This window comes from Mobula birostris, chromosome 12 (assembly GCF_030028105.1).
Source record: "Mobula birostris isolate sMobBir1 chromosome 12, sMobBir1.hap1, whole genome shotgun sequence".
NCBI classification, from domain to species: Eukaryota; Metazoa; Chordata; class Chondrichthyes; order Myliobatiformes; family Myliobatidae; genus Mobula; species Mobula birostris.
In genome coordinates, this window is record NC_092381.1 from 87,256,443 (window position 1) to 87,276,641 (window position 20,199).

The window sequence follows — 20,199 nt, forward strand, 5'->3', positions numbered from 1 at the left end:
GCCATTCAGTCTATTGGATCCCTGCCAGTTTTCTGCAGAGGAATACAGTCACTTCAACTTCTCCAGCCTAACTTTATATCTGAAATCCTAAATCCATAGAATCAGATGTGCTGAATAAAATTAAACACAATACTGTAGTGGTCCAAGCAATGTTAGATAACAACTCAACCTCTATCAAACACAGGTTAGCCCACTGAGTATTGCATGAAGTGGCTAAAGATTCAGATAATGTACTTCCTCTGTAACTCTCTATATCCTTCAAAATTAACAGCAAACCTCTGGTTCCGGGGACTTCCTTCCTTTGTCTTGTCACCTCTCTTTCCCACAGTTACTTTAAAATCTACACCAACCTTCATCAAGCTCTCAATCATTTAGTCCTAATGCAACCTTCTTTGTCTTGATATTCATTTTTGCTAATAATCCACTTATTCAGTTCCTTATTAAAGACATACAGTAGCATAAAAGAAAGTTTTTGTTATGGAAGATTTTGATGAGAATTGTTAGTCTGGTAATGATCAGTTGCAGATATTTGGGATCATAATCAAGTATTCCAAACCTAAACTCAAACACAGTTTGAAAGAGTAAACCCCCTTCTATTACTACCCCAGAAATAGGTCCAAAATCAGCTTCTGATGGGTATCCCTGCTGTCATTTTTTAAATGTTATCCACTTATTTAAGGTTGCTTACTGGGTATAACAAATCCCTTTGCATGATTCACAAAAGGTTAGTATGCAAGTACTGCAAATTACGAGGATCGCTAATAATGTAACTGTTTACTGCCAAGGGATTTGAACACTAAACCAGGGAGTTACGCTTCATTTAAAAAAAGTCATGGGTGAGAGTACCTCTTTGACTCCTTATTTAAGGTAGGATGGTAACACACTGGAAACAGCTTAGAATCGGTATAATAAAACTCAAAGCTGAATTTTCATAAACGGAAAGATGAGGTAAGTATGGTCTGGAACTTAGAAGATTGAGAGGGAGTGATACAGCAGAGAGCAGTACAGCAAGGGAACAGACCCTTCAGCCCATGTTGTATGTGCCAAACACAATGCCAAATTAAACTAAATCTCTTTTACCTGTACATGACCATATCTGTCCAATTCCCTACACATTCATACTAAAAGTTTTTTGAATACAACAATTGTGTTTGTTCCCATTACCACCCCTGCCATCCTGTTCTAGGCACCAACCACTCTCTGTGTAAAAAATAAACTTGCCCCACACATCTCCAATGAACTTATTCATTCTCACCTTAAATGCATGCTCTCTGGTATTAGATATTTCAAGCCTGAGGAAGAGTTTCTGACTCAATATCCTCTCTGTGACTTATAATTTTATAAAGCTCTGTCAGGTTTCTTCTCAGTTTTTGATGATTGGAGAAATCATCCTAGGTTTGTCAAATCTCTTACCCTCTTATCTAGACAGTACCCTGGTAATTTCTTTTGCAAACTTTCTAAGCTTTCGCATTCTTCTTGTAGTGGGGCAACCAGTTTACACAAAATATTTGGGAACAGCTTCTTTCCAACTGTGATAAGACTGCTGAACAGACCCTGACCCAGATCTGAGCCATACCCTCCAAATATCCGGACCTGCATCTCGGTTTTGTTGCACTACCTTACTTTCCATTTTTCTATTTTCTATTTATGATTTATAATTTAAATTTTTAATATTTACTATTGATTTGTAATCCGGGGAGTGGGAAGCGCAGAATCAAATATCGCTATGATGATTGTATGTTCTATTATCAATTGTTTGGCGACAATAAAGTATAAAGTGTTCCAAGTGCAGCTTAACCAAAATTTTATATAATTGCATCATGAATTCCTGACTCTTGTATTCATACAAAATTGAGTGGATTTAACAATGTCAATATGGAAGGTTGTTTCCTCTTGAGGGAAAATTAAGGACCAGATGGAAATATTTAAATAAATGGGGGCCAATCATTTAAGACAGAAAATTTTGTTTATCTTGGACATTTCACAGCCTTTGTATATATCTTCCTCAAAAGACAGTAGAAGCAGAGACTTTGAATATATTCTAATATACAGATAAGCTAGCGATGAAATAATACCACAGGTAGCCATGAAGGTAGAGCTGAGTTTATATTTACATTGACTATGTAATTATCAAATGGCAGAGCAGACTTGAGTGCCTCCGAGTCCTACTCCAATCCTAAATTTGTGTATTTGTATGACAACATGTCCTTCAAGGTGGTACAGGGCTGTCCAATCCCAATGCAAATGCTGTTTCAGACTGAAAAAAAAAACATACATACAAGAAGTTTCAAAATTGCTGGGTTGTTTGCCTTGCTTCTGCATTTTGCGCTTTGGGCCTATGAGACAAAACATTTCACTTTTGCTTTCTTTACAACCAGTATGGAGATTTTCATTAGAAATGTAGTCAAACTCAAAAATGAAGAACCAGTGGATAAGAGTGCAGTAAAGCCTCTGCATTCATTTGGTGTCATAAATAAAAGCAATAATGTAATGCCAACAACATTTTACACATTTTAATTCCACATCCCATTCTCATTCTGACATGTCTATCCACGGCCTCCTCTACTGTAAAGATGAAGCCACACTCAGATTGGAGGAACAACACCTTATATTCCGTCTGGGTAGCCTCCAACCTGATGGCATGAACATCGACTTCTCTAACTTCCGCTAATGCCCCACCTCCCCCTCGTACCCCATCTATTACTTATTTTTATACACACATTCTTTCTCTCACTCTCCTTTTTCTCCCTCTGTCCCTCTGAATATACCCTTTGCCCATTCTCTGGTCCCGCCCTCCCCCCCTCCTTGTCTTTCTTCCCGGACCTCCTGTCCCATGATCCTCTTGTATCCCTTTTGCCTATCACCTGTCCAGCTCTTGGCTCCATCCCCCCCCCCCGTCTTCTCCTATCATTTTGGATCTCCCCCTCCCCCTCCAACTTTCAAATCCCTTACTCACTCTTCCTTCAGTTAGACCTGACGAAGTGTCTCGGCCTGAAACGTCGACTGCACCTCTTCCTACAGATGCTGCTTGGCCTGCTGCGTTCACCAGCAACTTTTATGTGTGTTGCAATAATGTAATGCCTGTCAGATTATTGAAGTTTATTAATTGTTTCAGACTTAGATTATTTTTCTGGATTTTCCAAATGATATACAATGAGACTTGTCTCTTCTGATTACAGGATAGTGAAGGACAAACAGCACTGCACTATGGTAAGTCTGTTAATTTGATTTTGTTTTAATTATTCTGCATTGCAAAGATTATTTGCCAGATTTTGAAAGGAAGGCTAGATGAAATCAACTTCAACTTCAGTAGTTTATTTTATCAATATAATAATTTCTGGATTTTATGGTCATAATGAGAATGGGAACCATAAGTTAAGTGTGATATTAATATTGGTATCTCCCCACCAACTGTATGGTACTACTGCTGACTCTAAAATAATAGGCAGAATTTTTTTCTCTCTGCATTTTAATCCCTTAAGTTGCATGTTTTTCTCTCTTGACCATGAATGAAAATACATCAGTTATTACATCGTGATGTGTTGGCAAATCACAATAAATTACACTCCATGGCCACTCCATGCTCGTTAATGTAAATATCTAATCAGCCAATCATATGGCAGCAACTCGATGCACAAAAACATGCAGACATGGTCAAGAGGTTCACTTGTTGTTCAGATCATACATCAGAATAGGGCAATTCAAAGTTCAAAATAAAATATATTATCAGAGTGCATACGTGTCACTAGATACAATCCTGAGATTCTTTTTCTGCGGGCATATTTAGTAAGTCTACAGAGCAGTAACTGTAAACAGTTATGTGATCTAATTGACTTTGACCATGAAATGATTGTTGGTGTCAAACAGTGGTTTGAGTATCTCAGAAACTGCTTATTTCCTGGGATTTTCATGCAGAGCAGTCTCTAGAGCTTAGAGAGAATGATTCAAAAAACATCCAATAAGTAGCAGCTCTATGGGTGAAAATGCCTTGCTTATGAGAGGAGTCAGAGAAGAATGACTAGACTGGGTCAAGCTGACAGGAAGGTGACAGTAACTCAAATAACCACATGTTACAACAGTGGTGTGCAGAAGAGCACCTCAGAACTCACAGCACATTGAACCTTATTGCTCATACCAAGGATATGTTGCTCAGTGTTTACTTTAATCCAGATATTGGAGATGATCTGGCCAAGATATATCCATGTTATCTCTTTCCTTCCTCTTCACTTTTCCTGCTTCAAAGGTAATCTGAATCTTGAGATCCACTCTACAAGGTATTACAGGGCTTTCCCAGAACAACATGCTGTAGATGGCAGAATTATTGTTAGGTATTGTCCAAGCATTACAGGATTCAGCCCCTGCATATTTGGCAGCATGGAAATGCTTGTATCCATTAGTGAGTGTGTGCATTGTTGTCAAGACCTGGTCATTTTGGGTAACCTTTGTCCCCCTTTGATTTGTTGTGGTGGCACCAGTAGAAAGCTAACCAAATTGTCCAAAAAGAAGTGGTTCACACCCTGCTCTGAGATTGGTGCCTAGGATGGCACAGATGGCATCCAAATGTGACAACATTTGTGTTGGCTTGGGAAGGAAACTTGTTCTCTGAGTAAACATAGCCTGCTTTTGTGAGCTCTTACCCATTCACCTTACTTCCACTCATTAACAACACTGTGCTGATTAGTGCAAAAGCTTGAAGTCGAGCCAGAATCCTTCAGCATCTTGTGCACCACTCCCCACCGATGTTACCAACTTTGAGTAATTCCTGTAGTATTGACGTCCTCTGGAGTTTTAGCAGCAATTAATAGAGCATAAGCCAGCAAGATGTCAATGATATCAGTAAATAGCATTTCTGGGGAGTCTTTCCTTGTTCTGAACATGCTTTTGGCTGCACAAGTTAAGGAAGTATAGAACATCAACCTTCAGTTTAATAAAGTCTAATCAAATCAGCATAGGCACATGTTGAACTAGCATGCATACTATTATGGCAACTGATTTCTCATGCCATAGATGTGTTTGCTGTCAAAGAGTAGACACATGCAACCTGATATTGAGAACCATTATGAAACTTATTCAAAGTATTTCTGCAGTAAAAGTGGGTTTGATGAGGGATGGGGAATCTTTCTCTGTTTTTCACTTATACACGCTCTCTTGCTGGCTCTCTCTTTCTCTTTTTCACTGATTCTGTCTCTGTCTCTCTTTCTCTCCTCTCCTTCTCCCTCTCACCCCCAGCTCTGCTCTCTTATAATCTATAAATAATACTCATCATAACCATCCTTTTCCATCCCATCCTGTTTGTCTGATGGGAATACGTGATGTCCAGCCATTAGTACAACAAAGATGCTTTGATGCAGAAAAGTTTTTTTTTGTTTTACCTATCAGCAGTCTAAAACTTGTTCATGCATGATTCCACGAACATTCATATTGAGCAAGTGACAATTTAAGGACAAAACTAAACACTCTGAAATCATCTTGTTATTTCTGTAATGGTTTGTTACTTTGCTGACGTTATCATATAATATACACATGGATGGAAAACGTGTCTCTTAAATGAAAAACTATTTTAAGTCTACTTCAAAGTTCCGTATCAACACCAGAGCCCAACAGCATCTTGGGATAGGGTTTCAGTCAACCTTTTTGTCTATTTATTGTTCAGCATGAGTTGTGCATTCTTGCTGCAGACATTTGACTACAACTGGAATTTGTGTAATCTGTAAAACTATCAAAAGAGAGCCAGGATATGACATGAGTGGAATTGATGAGAGTTTTGAAATAAGGATGTAATGTGCCTTGGAGGGCCTGCAGAATTACGCAGATCTTGGCAACAGAACAAAAATGTGTTGTAAAGTTCATCTCAGGAATCAAGCATGACACTCTACCTCAGGAGCATCTAATTCAGGTTCAGATAGTTGTCAGAACAAGAGAAGGGTCTTCATTTGTATTTCCATTATGAATTTTTTTCCACCTTTTTATAATGAAGAATGTATAAATAAACTCTCCACAATGTATTAATGTCCTCTCACTAATTTATGTAGACTACCTCAATTTTAGTTGTGCACAAAGGAATTTGTAATTAAATAATACATAAGTGTTCATAGAAACACTTTGATGTGTCATAATAGATGCAGCAGATGTTATATGTCCAGTAAGATGGCAGCACACTCAGCTGCAGAGGCTTCTACAGTGCCAACCAAAGGTGTTATTGTACTGTATTTGTTATGATCAGGAAAACCCCACTGGACATTAAGAACATAAAGTACTGCAGGTGTACCCCATCAGCGAGTTGCTTGTTGGCAGAAAAACTGAAGGAGCTGGACTTGGTGTGGATTGTGCTGCTGCCTGCATTAGAGATGTGTTGGTGTGGGAAAGCACTGTGCAGTCTAACAGCGAGTGATTTTCTTAGTCACTTGTGATTGCAAGACCCTTATTGGACATTGGTGATGTGGAATATTTCAAGTCCCGTTCACAGTTTTGTGGGCGAAAGGCAGGGGAGCTACGTGCACTCGGTCATGCGAGGACTAGGCCTCAAAGCACGATGGTGCATACTTGCAGCCGCCCATGAGAGAGGCATCAAGTCAGTAGTAGACGCAATGTATTGTGTTCAACTCCAGACTGCTGCAACATTCGTGGATTCAGGGACTTGGATTATATATATTTTTTTGTGATTATATTTTACTGCTGTGCTATATGTGCTATGTGTGCCTTGTGTTGTGAATGACTGCTGGTACTGGTTTTGCACCTTGGCCCTGGAGTAACACTGTTTTGTTTGACTGTATTCATGTATGGTTGATTGACAATTGAGCTTGAACTTGAACTTCAACTTAATCTTGAACCATATTAAAAGCTTAAATGAATGTCGTGGTCTGCTTCACAGATTCTACCTAATAGATTAGATTAGATTATTAGATTATGAGGACATGCAGTCCTCTTTTATTGTCATTTAGTAATGCATGCATTAAGAAATGACACAATATTCCTCCGGTGTGATATCACAGAAACATAGGACAGACCAAGACTGAAAAACTAATAAAAACCACATAATTATAACATATAGCTACAACAGTGCAACAATACCATAACTTGATGAAGAACAGGCCATGGTCACAGTAAAAAAGTTCAAAGTCTCTTGAAAGTCCCACATCTCACGCAGATGGGAGAAGGAAGAAAACTCTCCCTGCCATGCCCGACCACGGTCTGACTCTGAATCATCTGAAAACTTCGAGCTCCGATCAGCCCTCTGACACCGGGTACCGAGCACCATCTCTGCCAAATGCTTCGACCCCAGCCTTGGTCGACAGCAGCAGGCAAAGCCAGGGATTTTGGGGCCTTCCCTCCGGAGATTCTCGATCGCACGGTAGCAACAGCAGCGAACCGGGCATTTCAGAAGTTTTCTCCAGATGTTCCTCTGCTTCTCACGTCTGTCTCCATCAAATTAGAATTGTGCACGGCATCCTACTTACAAATACAATATCATTTCACCGGAGAGCTGCACGCGCTGCATCGTGCCGCCATCTTCTCCTCCCGCCTCCTGCCAACTAATATCTCAAATATTGTTTCTGATCTATCAGTTCTATGATTGTCACATTCAACCACTGCCAAGAATTAAAATATGGAGAAAGTAATGACTTAAATCTAATTAATAGCAATTGTGTATTCATCATTATTATCTAAAGCTGTGAACAAAGTGTACACTTTCTACCAGATGCTTGCCACCTATGAAACATTTCTAGGTTGTCTACCTATGCTTGCCGAACCCCATCACACATACCTATAGTTAACAAATGACTTATTCCCCACAGAACATGTTATGCAAGTTGAGACTTAGATGGACCGTAGCAAACATCTTACACATGTTAGTACATTTCAATTGACTTGAGGAAGTTTCAGAAATAAATCTTAAAACCATTGTTTCCATGTTTCCTTACAACATAGAAGGATGCTATTTGATCCATCAAGTGAGTGCCGACTCTCAGAGCTCCAACCTTTCTATTAAATTTTCTTGTATGCCTATTGTCCCCATAGGCATACAAGAAAATATCAACATAAAAACATCAACACTCGCCCCTCCATTGCTATTCTAAAACTCAACTGTACATTTTCTCTGCATGTACTTAAGCAATCACAGAGAGAACATGCAAAGTCCATGCAAACAACATCGGGTCTCTGGATCTGGGTTGTTCACTTGGAGAGGCAGCATGCACAACTGCCTGCTTGGGTGCAGCTAGGTGATAATAACAAGTGAAAAGGAATGAAAACACAGATGTCTTGGAAATTTTTGTTCTAAAAACTAGCTTTTCAGATTATATTTATGCAAATAGTACTCTCCTACAAAATTGCTTTGAGAGGCAATTAAACTGCACTTCTAGCCTTATCATCCATGAAGACTTTGAATGTTAAAAAATATTTACAAGCAGTGAACTGTTAGAAATTAGTTATGCTAGGAAAAATTAAAATATAAAATATTTGAAGTGTCACTATCAAGTATAGTGGTGCTAGAAAGTTTATGAACTCTGTAGAATTTTCTCTATTTCTGCATAAATATAACCTAAAATGTGATCAGATCTTCACATTAATCCTAAAACTAGATAAAGAGAACCCAATTAAATAAATAACACAAGAAGCATTACACTTGTTCATTTATTTATTAAGAAAAATGATCCAAAGTTAGCTAAATCAATTATTGAACCCAGCAATAAAGATGGAGTAAATAGTAATATTATCAATAGAAATACTTACACTATGTTTATTAGAGCAACTGAGGAAAAAGAAATAATTGATATAGTATATAAATCAAAGAGTAAGAAATCAACAGATTGGAATGGATATGATATGTATTTAATTACAAACGTATTAGTATTTGTAAGAAGGTTAGATGATTTCATAACAAAACATAATATACTCTGTGAACAGCAATATGGTTTCAGAAAAAACAGAACCACTACAATACATAGATTTTGTAGAAGAAATATTAACTGCTATAGAAAGAAATGAATACACAGTGGGAATATTCCTTGATCTAAAAAAAGCATTTGACACCATTGACCATAAATTATTATTAACAAATTAGAAAGATATGGTATTAGAGGGGTGGCACATGACTGGTTAAGTAGTTATTTGGAAGCAGGTATCAGTATGTACATATAAGCAACTCGAATTCAAAACTTTTGAGGGTAACTTGTGGGGTTCCACAAAGTTCAGTGCTTGGTCCATTGCTGTTCGTCTTGTATATAAACGATATATGTACGGTCTCTCAGATATTAAAATGTATATTATTTGCTGATGATAACTATATTTTGTAGTGGGGAACATCTGAAACAACTTTTGGATACAGTGGAGAAAGAACTAAAAATTATAAAGAAATGGTTTGACACTAACAAATTATCACTAAATCTAAGTAAAACTAAATTCATAATATTTGGAAACCATGTACCAAACTCATATAGTAAACAGAATAAATTATGTTGAAATTGATAAGGTATTTGAAACAAAATTTTTAGGAGTGATAATAGATAATAAAATAAGCTGGAAACCACATATAAATTATGTCAAAGCAAAAATGTGAAAATCTATTGCAATACTGTACGAAGTGCAAGATTTCTTAAATCAGGAACCTTTGTATACATTATACTGTTCACTTATAGTCCCATACATGACTTACTGTGCAGAGGTATGGGGAAATACATACAAAACAAATACAAACTCAATTGTTCTACTCCAAGAGAAAGTCATACGAATTGTAAATAAGACAAGTTATTATGAGCCAACCAATCCACTATTTATTCAAGTAAGCACTTCAAAATTCAGAGATTTTGTAGATTTTAAAATAATACAAATTATGTATAAAGTAAAAAATGGACAGCTACCACAAAGTATCCGAAGGTTGTTTAAAATGAGAGAAAGTCAACATGATTTGAGAGGAACATGTATATTTCAAAAACAAGCAATAAGAACAAATGTAAAAAGTCATTGTATCTCAGTCAGGGGGTGAACCTGTGGAACAGTTGTAGTGAGAATTTAAAAACATGCACCACACTTAACAAGTTTAAAAAATTATTTAAAAATAATTTAATGAACAAATATAAAATACGTGATTTAAAATGAATGGGAGTAATGTAAATAAATGTGTGAAAAGATTATGAATTTTTTTGTTTTGATGTGATGATTGACGTCATATATTTTGTTGTTTAAGTAGGAGAGGTAGGCATAATAAGCTGTAGCTTCAGCCTACAACCTTTCAGTCTGTTTTAAAGAATATCTATGTTTTTTTGTTATAATTTTGTCCTATGAAATCATCATTGAAAATGATGCTTTTTGTTATGTTTGTACTGACTGAAATAAATTTCGTTCATTCATTCATTCAATATTACATGTACTTGTTGGAAAAAGTATGTGAACCTTTGCTTTCAGTAACTGGTGTGACCCCCTTGTACAGCAATAACTTCAACCAAATGTTTCCGGTAACTGTCGATCAGTCCTGCACATTGGCTTGGAGGAATTTTAGGCCATTCTTCCTTACAAAACTGCTTCAATTCTGGGATGCTAGTGGGCTTCCTTGCATGAACTGCTTGCTTCAGGTCCTTCCACAATATTTCTGTATGATTAAGGTCAGGACATTGACTTGGCTATTCAAAAACACAAATTTTCTTCTTTTTAAATGATTCTGTTATTGATTTACTCTTGACTTTCAAATTATTGTCTTGTTGCATTATCCAACTTCTATTAAGCTTATGGTGATAGACTGCTGCCCTGACATTCTCCTGTAAAATGTCTTGATACAATTTTGAACTCATTGTACCCTCAACGATTTCAAACGCTCACTGCCTTGAGGCAGCAAAGTAGCCCCAAACCAAAATGCTCCTTCTACCATGCTTCACAGGTGGGATGAGGTTTTGGTGTTAGTGTGCATTGCCCCTTTTCTTGCAAATATAGCAATGTGCATTTCTGCCAAAAAGATCAACTTTTGTCTCATCTGTCCACAGAATATTGTCCCAGAAGTGTTGTGGAACATCTAATTGGTCGTTTGCAAACTTGAGACATGCAGGAATGTTTTTTTTTGGAAAGCAGTGATTTCCTCCGTAGACACTATTCTTGTTCAGTGTTTTTCTTGTAGTGGACACATGAACAGAGACTTTAGCAAGTCCTAAATATTTCTGCAGGCTTTTTGCTGTTACCCCTGATTCTTTTTCACCTCCTTCAGCATTGCACATTATGCTTTTGGTGTGATCTTTGCAGGATGTCCACTCCTATGGAGAGTAGCAACAGTACTGAGTTTCCTCCATTTGTAGACAATTTCTCTTACTGTGGACTGATGAACACTCAGGTCTTTAAAAGTGCTTTTGTAGCCTTTTCCAGCTTCATGCATCTCTACAATTTTTCTAAGGTCCTCTGAAAGTGTTTTGATCGAGGCATGGTGCACATAAACGGATCTTTTTTGAGAAGAGCAGGCTCTGTCAGCAACCTTCATGTCCTTTTTGTAGTGCAGGGCACCTCTGCAACTCTCACCTCCAATCTCATCTCATTGATTGGAAAACATGTAGACTTCAAATAGCTTTTGTGAAAGGCAGTACCCCAGAGGTTCACAAACTTTTTCCAACAAATACATGTAATATTGGATCATTCTTCTCAATAAATTAATGAACAAGTATAATGTTTTTTGTGTTATTTATTTATTTATTATCTAGTTTTAGGACTTGCATGAAGATCTGATCGCATTTTAGGTCATATTTATACAGAAATAGAGAAAAATCTCCAGGGTTCACAAACATTTTAGTAAACCTGTACCTTTGAATAACTTAAGTTGAACAATGTATGAAACTTCCCTATCTCCCTCAGGCCCACTCCTCTCCATTGGAATGGCCTGCCCCAGATTTACAATGTAACTTCCAGAAAACTGCAGAAACACTGTGGAACAAAAATATTTTTTCTTAATTACTGAAATATAGAAACAGTGGAAGCCATTTATTTCACTTATTTGCCTTGCCGGAGCTACTGTTCAACTGAACATATTGAACACACGCATAACTCAGAGTCAGACTTTGCTTATTGTGGCCAAAGCTGTTGAACTCCAGTACTTATTAAATGCCGTTTTATCAGAATTGGCCTTTCGCTGTCACCTGTGGTGATAAAGTGTGAAATATTGGTGGGTGGGTGTGCAGCTGCTAGATCCAAGATGGAACAGGGTAAAGGTGAATAACAGCTTTAATCATGTACTGTCTGTGGCTTCTGCCTCCTTTCTAAATTAAAATTCCTCTGAACAATCCTCATTGTGCCTTCATCAGTAACAATATTCTCAGAGAACTACAGATGTGCCCTTCAGCTCAGGACTAGGTGGAATTAACTCCTAACCCAGTTCACAACACACTTTGTTTCCCACATATTTATAATACTTCATCAATCCTCCATCTTGTACAATAGATTTTGGCATCAGAATTTTAATTCACTTGCTAATTTCTTTATAAAGTCATAAATAGTGCCAGGATTTAAGTGAGGTTCAATGATTTTTATCTTGTATCCTTTTAAACTGTTAAAACATCTAACAATAAATGGGTTGTGTCTGGAAACAATACAGGGGTGGAATATTTAGGTTTGAAATAATGAACTAAAAGTAGAGTTTACCCTCACATTATGGAGGGGTTGCATTCCAAGAAAATTTTGACAAAAATTGACTAAATTTGGTGATTCTTTTTCAATCTGTGTTCATTTAGCTTTTTTTTTCTCAAATAAATTCCATAAGAACAAATTTTTATTCTGTATCTCAAACTTTTTGGTAGTGTTTTGGAAATTCTTTAAGGGTGAGTTTCTGTAACCTAAGCAAACATAATGCAGAGGAATACAGTATAATACAAAAATCCACTAGCAAAAAGACTTAGTTGTTGATTTACTGAAAACTTTACACAACTTTTTTCTTTTTGTTTAAACAACCAATCTGAATTTTCAAGCAGGGATTTTGTGCCTTGTTTTACTTGGTTAATTTCTGACGTGTATTTTGAATAGCTTCATATGACCCCGCTGGTGGCGTAGTGGCATCAGCGTCAGACTTCAGGGCGAAAGGTCCCAGGTTCGAATCCAGCCAACTCCCCTGCATGATTTCCATCCATGCTGGGTTACGAGCTGGTGATCTCTTTGGAAACTCACCCGGCAGAAGCCAATGGCAAACCACTGCTGTAACTTGCCTCGTACGCAGTTCCCCACTACGTCAGAGAGGCATGGAGGGAAATCGTCTGCTAACTGGAGAAACTCCGGATGCGACGTACCTTTCCTTTTTCATGGTATGTGTAATCAGTAATTCGTCAAAATCACAACTTATGTTTCCAAGCTACGTTAGTCTGGAAAATGTGAAAAAGGCTTAATTTCAGGTTGTACTTTAAGGCTGACATTTCTGCTTTGCTGCACCAGTAGCAGTGGCACTCAAGAACTCAGTTACTCTTTTACATTTTAGCTCCTCCATGTCTCCTCCATAATCCACATATTCACCTTCTCACCTTAACACTCACCTGACACAAGTATACCCTGCATTAAACTAGTCTAGTTCATTAGAGGAGTTGCTGCAGTGGTTTTGATATCTAAAATTTTACATGATGTGCAGAGAATCAGTCAGGATTAGTGTAAACGAGTAGCTGCTGGACAGTTCAGGTGGGCTCAAGGTTCTGTCTTGTGTTTTACAGATCCTCCTTAGGTTACACCAGGGTTCTACCTCTGCCAACAGTTCGGAGCCTCGTGCTGACATGGCAGAAGATGCCCGCAGTGCAACTGGGGCCTGTTTACTAAATGGTTGCTCGTATGTAGGTTGATTGTTCACAAGCTGGGGAGTACCTGTACAACTCCATCAATTACGAATCTGTTTTGAAATTTTAAATTGACTCCCACCGTTAATAGAATTTCAAGGAGAGACTTCATTGGCAATTTTGCCTATTCTTGATGGGCCATGTAATCCTTGGTCAGTTCTCTTGACGGAACAGCAAATGGTTCCTTACCATCCATCTGAGCAACTCATTTGATCATCTAAAACACTTTAGTTAGATTGTCTCATAATCATCCAAATTCATGACAGCATAAACCTAGTCTGTGCATTCTCTCCTTGTAATTTAACTCTTTCAGCTTGGTTTTGTGCATACACACAATTTATTCTTGAAAATTCAGGATACAATCAGGCTCATAATATTATGATCCAAGTTTCTATTTAAGTAGCTGCAGATGCCAGCTATGTCACATGCATATTCTACATAGGTCAACTTTTTTTAATTCAAGGTTATATGAAGTAAGTGTGAAATTCTGGCTATCTCAGTCATTGGGTTTAAAGATTATTTTTGTTATTCAAGCAAATTGAGTTCTGATTTAAAAATGAACTTAATATGTTAACAAATTGGTAGAGATATACCTTAGAAATTAAGTTTCTGGACAACAGCAGTTTTCTTTTGAGCTGCAGTTTAACCCAAGCTCTGCATTTTCCCAGCTATCCCCAAACCTTGCACAATAGACTGAGCACATAAATCTGCTTCTTCACATTATCTATTAACTCAACTAAGTGATTCTGATAAATTATGTGAATGAACCTGTTCTGTAATCTGAATATCAGATTTAAATTGCAGAGATGATATTTCTAAACCAGCAGACATCCATGTGTGTTTGTGTGAATGTTTTTTGTGTATATTCAAACAATCAGCAATATCCTGATGTGTAGACAAGAGCCCTCCTGAGATTACTTTATTGCCCACAAGCAGTCCCAGAGGAAATCAAACTGTTCTCGGAGGAGGAGGGGGACTCGCATGAGAGGGATGAGGCGGGCTCTGTGTCCTCGGAGCCCTTTGCTTCAGAGACACCATCTGCTGTTGTGTGCTGCCTCAGTCCCACCAGGACAGACCCTGACATCAAGAGACAGAAAAAGCTGAACAAGTGGCATAATGCAAGTTGATGAAGTTTAGCAGAGGCACACATTCATTTTCCCTTTTCTCTGCACAAGGCCAAAGTTCTGTCATTTGATAAATGGGGCCCCAGTGCGCCATAAATTCAGCTTCTTAACCTCCTGTCTTACACATACATTACATGAACATTCTTTGAACTGTGACTTCTAATGTAAGCCAGCTTCTATTTTCAATTTTTATACACAGCTTGCTATGATAGAATTAATTTGCACAATGCAAGCTTTCAGAATATTATTTATGTTAATGCAATTTTTGCATGTTTAATGAGTATATATATGTATTTGTGTTATAAATAACTCATGCAAATACATAACACGAATGCTGTATTTCTACTGTCTGTCTTAAGACAGTCTAATGATGGGTACAATTCCATGAATGCTAGTCATCCTCCCTAAGTGACCATGCTGCATAACTGACCACTGAGACATTGTTCAGCTCTGTGATGGAGAGCATGACATTCAATCCCAGTTCTCTTTTGCCTGATCTCCATTTACTCTTCCAATATCAGGAACCTTGGTAAATCTCTTTTTGTTAAACATCGATCTCCAGCAAGCAAATGGTGCAATGTTGCATAGTTGTCTCACAGCTCCAGTTACCAAGTTCGATCTTAACCTGGGCTGCTATCTGTGTGGAGTTTGTATCTTCTCCCTTTGACACCATGGGCTTCCCTTGAGTGCTCAGCTTTCCTCTCGTATCCCAAAGATGTGCAGCTGGTATATTAATTGCCCACTTTAAATAAGTAGTTGGTAGAAGAATCTATGAAATCCATGAATGGCTCACTCCAGACACAGCAGATACGTTGGTGACCTCCAAAGGCTTCTCAATACACTGGAAGGACTGGATTACTGATTCAGAAAAGACAAAAGGTTGGGGTCTGTGTTTCATGATAAATTCTTCATGGCGCTTGAATGTAGCGGTCTTGTCGCATTCTTGTTCCTCCGATCTGGAACATCCAACAATGAAGTGCCAATCATTCTACTTACCAAAAGAATTGCCCTTCATGATCCTGACCACAGTTTACATACCAGCAAAAGCCAATGTTAACATAGAACATAGAATAGTACAGCACAGTACAGGCCCTTCAGCCCACAATGTTGTGCCGACCCTCAAACCCTGCCTCCCATATAAGCCCCCACCTTAAATTCCTCCATATACCTGTCTAGTGGTCTCTTAAACTTCACTAGTGTATCTGCCTCCACCACTGACTCAGACAGTGCATTCCACGCACCAACCACTCTCTGAATAAAAAACCTTCCTCTAATATCCCCCTTGAACTTCCCACCCCTTACTTAAAGCCATGTCCTCTTGTATTGAGCAGTGGTGCCCTGGGGAAGAGGCGTTGTCTATCCACTCTATCTATTCCTCTTATTATCTTGTCTATCATGTCTCCTCTCATGCTCCGTCTCTCCAAAGAGTAAACCCCTAGCTCCCTTAATCTCTGGTCGTAATGCATACTCTCTAAACCAGGCAGCATTCTGGTAAATCTCCTCTGTACCCTTTCCAATGCTTCCATATCCTTCCTATAGTGAGGCGACCAGAACTGGACACAGTACTCCAAGTGTGGCCTCACCGTAGTTTTATAGAGCTGCATCATTACCTCGCGACTCTTAAACTCTATCCCTCGACTTATGAAAGCTAACACCCCATCAGCTTTCTGAACTACCCTATCCACCTGTGAGGCAACTTTCAGGGATCTGTGGACATGTACCCCCAGATCCCTCTGCTCCTCCACACTACCAAGTATCCTGCCATTTACTTTGTACTCTGCCTTGGAGTTTGTCCTTCCAAAGTGTACCACCTCACACTTCTCTGGGTTGAACTCCATCTGCCACTTCTTAGCCCACTTCTGCATCCTATCAATGTCTCTCTGCAATCTTTGACAATCCTCTGCACTATCTACAACCTTTGTGTTGTCTGCAAACTTGCCAACCCACCCTTCTACCCCCACATCCATGTTGTTAATAAAAATCACGAAAAGTAGAGGTCCCAGAACAGATCCTTGTGGGACACCACTAGTCACAATCCTCCAATCTGAATGTACTCCCTCCACCACGACCTTCTACCTCCTGCAGACAAGCCAATTCTGAATCCACCTGGCCAAACTTCCCTGGATCCCATGCCTTCTGACTTTCTGAATAAGCCTACCATGTGGAACCTTGTCAAATGCCTTACTAAAATCCATATAGAACACATCCACTGCACTACCCTCATCTATATGCCTGGTCACCTCCTCAAAGAACTCTATCAGGCTTGTTAGACACGATCTCTCCTTCACAAAGCCATGCTGACTGTCCCTGATCAGACCATGATTCTCTAAATGCCCATAGATCCTATCTCTTTTCCAACAGCTTTCCCACCACAGACGTAAGGCTCACTGGTCTATAATTACCCGGACTATCCCTACTACCTTTTTTGAACAAGGGGACAACATTCACCTCCCTCCAATCCTACGGTACCATTCCCATGGACAACGAGGACATAAAGATCCTAACCAGAGGCTCAGCAATCTCTTCCCTCGCCCCGTGGAGCAGCCTGAGGAATATTCCGTCGGGCCCCGGGGACTTATCCATCCTAATGTATTTCAACAACTCCAACACTTCCTCTCCCTTAATATCAACATGCTCCAGAACATCAGCCTCACTCATACTGTCCTCATCATCATCAAGTTTCCTCTCATTGGTGAATACCAAAGAGAAGTATTCATTGAGGACCTCGCTCACTTCCACAACCTCCAGGCACATCTTCCCACCTTTATCTCTAATTGGTCCTACCTTCACTCCTGTCATCCTTTTTTTCTTCACATAACTGAAGAATGCCTTGAGGTTTTCCTTTACCCTACTCGCCAAGGCCTTCTCATGCCCCCTTCTTGCTCTTCTCCGCCCCTTCTTAAGCTCCTTTCTTACTTCCCTATATTCCTCAATAGACCCATCTGATCCTTGCTTCCTAAACCTCATGTATGCTGCCTTCTTCCACCTGACTAGATTTTCCACCTCACTTGTCACCCATGGTTCCTTCACGCTACCATTCTTTATCTTCCTCACCGGGACAAATTTATCCCTAACATCCTGCAAGAGATCTCTAAACATCAACCACATGTCCATAGTACATTTCCCTGCAAAAACATCATCCCAATTCACACCCGCAAGTTCTAGCCTTATAGCCTCATAATTTGCCCTTTCCCAGTTAAAAATTTTCCTGTCCTCTCTGATTGTATCCTTTTCCATGATAATGCTAAAGGCCAGGGAGCGGTGGTCACTCTCCCCCAGATGCTCACCCATAGAGATCTGTGACCTGACCCGATTCATTACCAAGTACTAGATCTAGAATGGCATTCCCCCAGTCGGCCTGTCCACATACTGTGACAGGAATCCGTCCTGGACACACTTAACAAACTCTGCCCCATCTAAACCCTTGGAACTAATCAGGTGCCAATCAATATTAGGGAAGTTAAAGTCACCCATGATAACAACCCTGTTATCTTTGCACCTTTCCAAAATCTGCCTCCCAATCTGCTCCCCTGTATCTCTGCTGCTACCAGGGGGCCTATAGAATACCCCCAGTAGAGTAACTGCTCCCTTCCTGTTCCTGACTTCCACCCATACTGATTCAAAAGAGGATCCTGCTACATTACCCACCCTTTCTGTAGCTGTAATAGTATCCCTGACTAGTAATGCCACCCCTCCTCCCCTTTTTCCGCCTTCTCAATCCCTTTTAAAGCACTGAAATCCAGGAATATTGAGAATCCATTCCTGCCCTGGTGCCAGCCAAGTCTCTGTAATGGCCACTACATCATAATTCCATGTATGTATCCAAGCTCTCAGTTCATCACCTTTGTTCCTGATGCTTCTTGCATTGAGGTACACACACTTCAGCCCTTCTACTTTACTGTCTTTACACCGTTTATTCTGCTTCTCTTTCCTCAAAGCCTCTCTGTATGTTAGATCTGGCTTTACTCCATGCACTTCTTTCACTGCTCTATCGCTCTGGGCCCCATCCCCCTTGCAAATTAGTTTAAACCCTCCCGAACCATACTAACAAACCTACCTGCAAGGATATTGCTCCCCCTCGAGTTCAGGTGCAACCCATCCAATCTGTACAGGTGCCACCTTCCCCAGAAGAGATCTCAATGATCCAAAAATCTAAAACCCTGCCCCCTGCACCAACTCCTCAGCCACGCATTCAACTGCTATCTCCCAATTCTTACTATCACTGTCACGTAGAGCTGGCAGCAATCTTGAGAACGCCACCCTTGAGGTCCTGTTCTTCAGCCTTCTGCCTAGTTCCCGAAACTCACACTTCAGGATCTCATCCCTCTTCCTGCCTATGTCGTTGGTCCCTACATGTATCACGACTTCTGGTTGCTTTCCCTCTCATTCCAGGATGTTGTGCACCCGGTCAGAGACATCCCGGACCCTGGCACCCAGGAGGCAACAAATTATGCGGGTCTCCTTCTCACGTCCACAAAATCTCCTGTCTGCTCCCCTGACTATAGAGTCTCCAATGACGACAGCTCTCCTCTTCTCTGTCCCACCCTTCTGCATCACAGGGTCAGACTCCATGTCGGAGGCCCTGCCACCGTGGCTCACACCTGGTCGGTCGTCCCTGCCAACAGTATCCAGGATGTTGAACTTATTATTCAGGGGAATGGCTACAGGGCTGCTCTGTACTACCTCTCTGCTCACCTTCGCTTTCGCCCCTCTGACTGTCACCCAATGACCTGCTTCCGACAGCCTAGGTGTGACTACCTCCCCGTAGCTCTCATCTATGACTGCCTCATACTCCCTTATAAGTCGAAGGTCATCCAGCTGCTGCTCCAGATTCCTTACACGGTCTTCCAGATCACCCAGCAGTATGCACTTCTGGTAGATGTGACTGCGGGAGAGAGGAGTTTCCCCCAGGACTGCCACATCTCACATGAGAGGCATATCACTGTCTCAGGAGACATTGTAAAAACTAACTGCGAGCAAGCTTGTCCTCCTCCTCCTCCTCTCGTTGAAGCCTCTCGAGTCAAAACCTCAAAGCTCCACTCCTTCACTGGCCGCTTCGCTTGAGCTATCCCTCTATTTATCTGTTTCAGCTTTTCAAAATGCTTGGTCACCTGACCTCGATTGCCCAATCAGCCGCTTTCTGCTGAGTCTGAGCTATTCAAACCTTGATTAACTTGTTGCACAGACCAACTGCCAAAACTGCCAGATTCTCTGGAGTCAAAGCCTCAAAGCTCCACTCCTTCACTGGCCCACTCACTCACTGGCCGCTTTCCACTTGAGGTACTGAGTGCCAA

At 40.0% G+C, this 20,199-nt stretch overlaps 1 protein-coding gene across 2 annotated transcripts in view; it reads left to right on the forward strand.

The window, feature by feature from the left end:
- acbd6 (acyl-CoA binding domain containing 6) overlaps positions 1 to 20,199 on the forward strand; it is a 215,730-nt gene that overhangs the window by 183,044 nt on the left and 12,487 nt on the right. For both annotated transcript variants that reach the window (XM_072274298.1, XM_072274299.1), the window contains one exon: positions 3,180 to 3,210. In XM_072274298.1, coding sequence (XP_072130399.1) covers positions 3,180 to 3,210 — 31 coding nt within the window. The remainder of the gene's footprint in view (positions 1 to 3,179; positions 3,211 to 20,199) is intronic.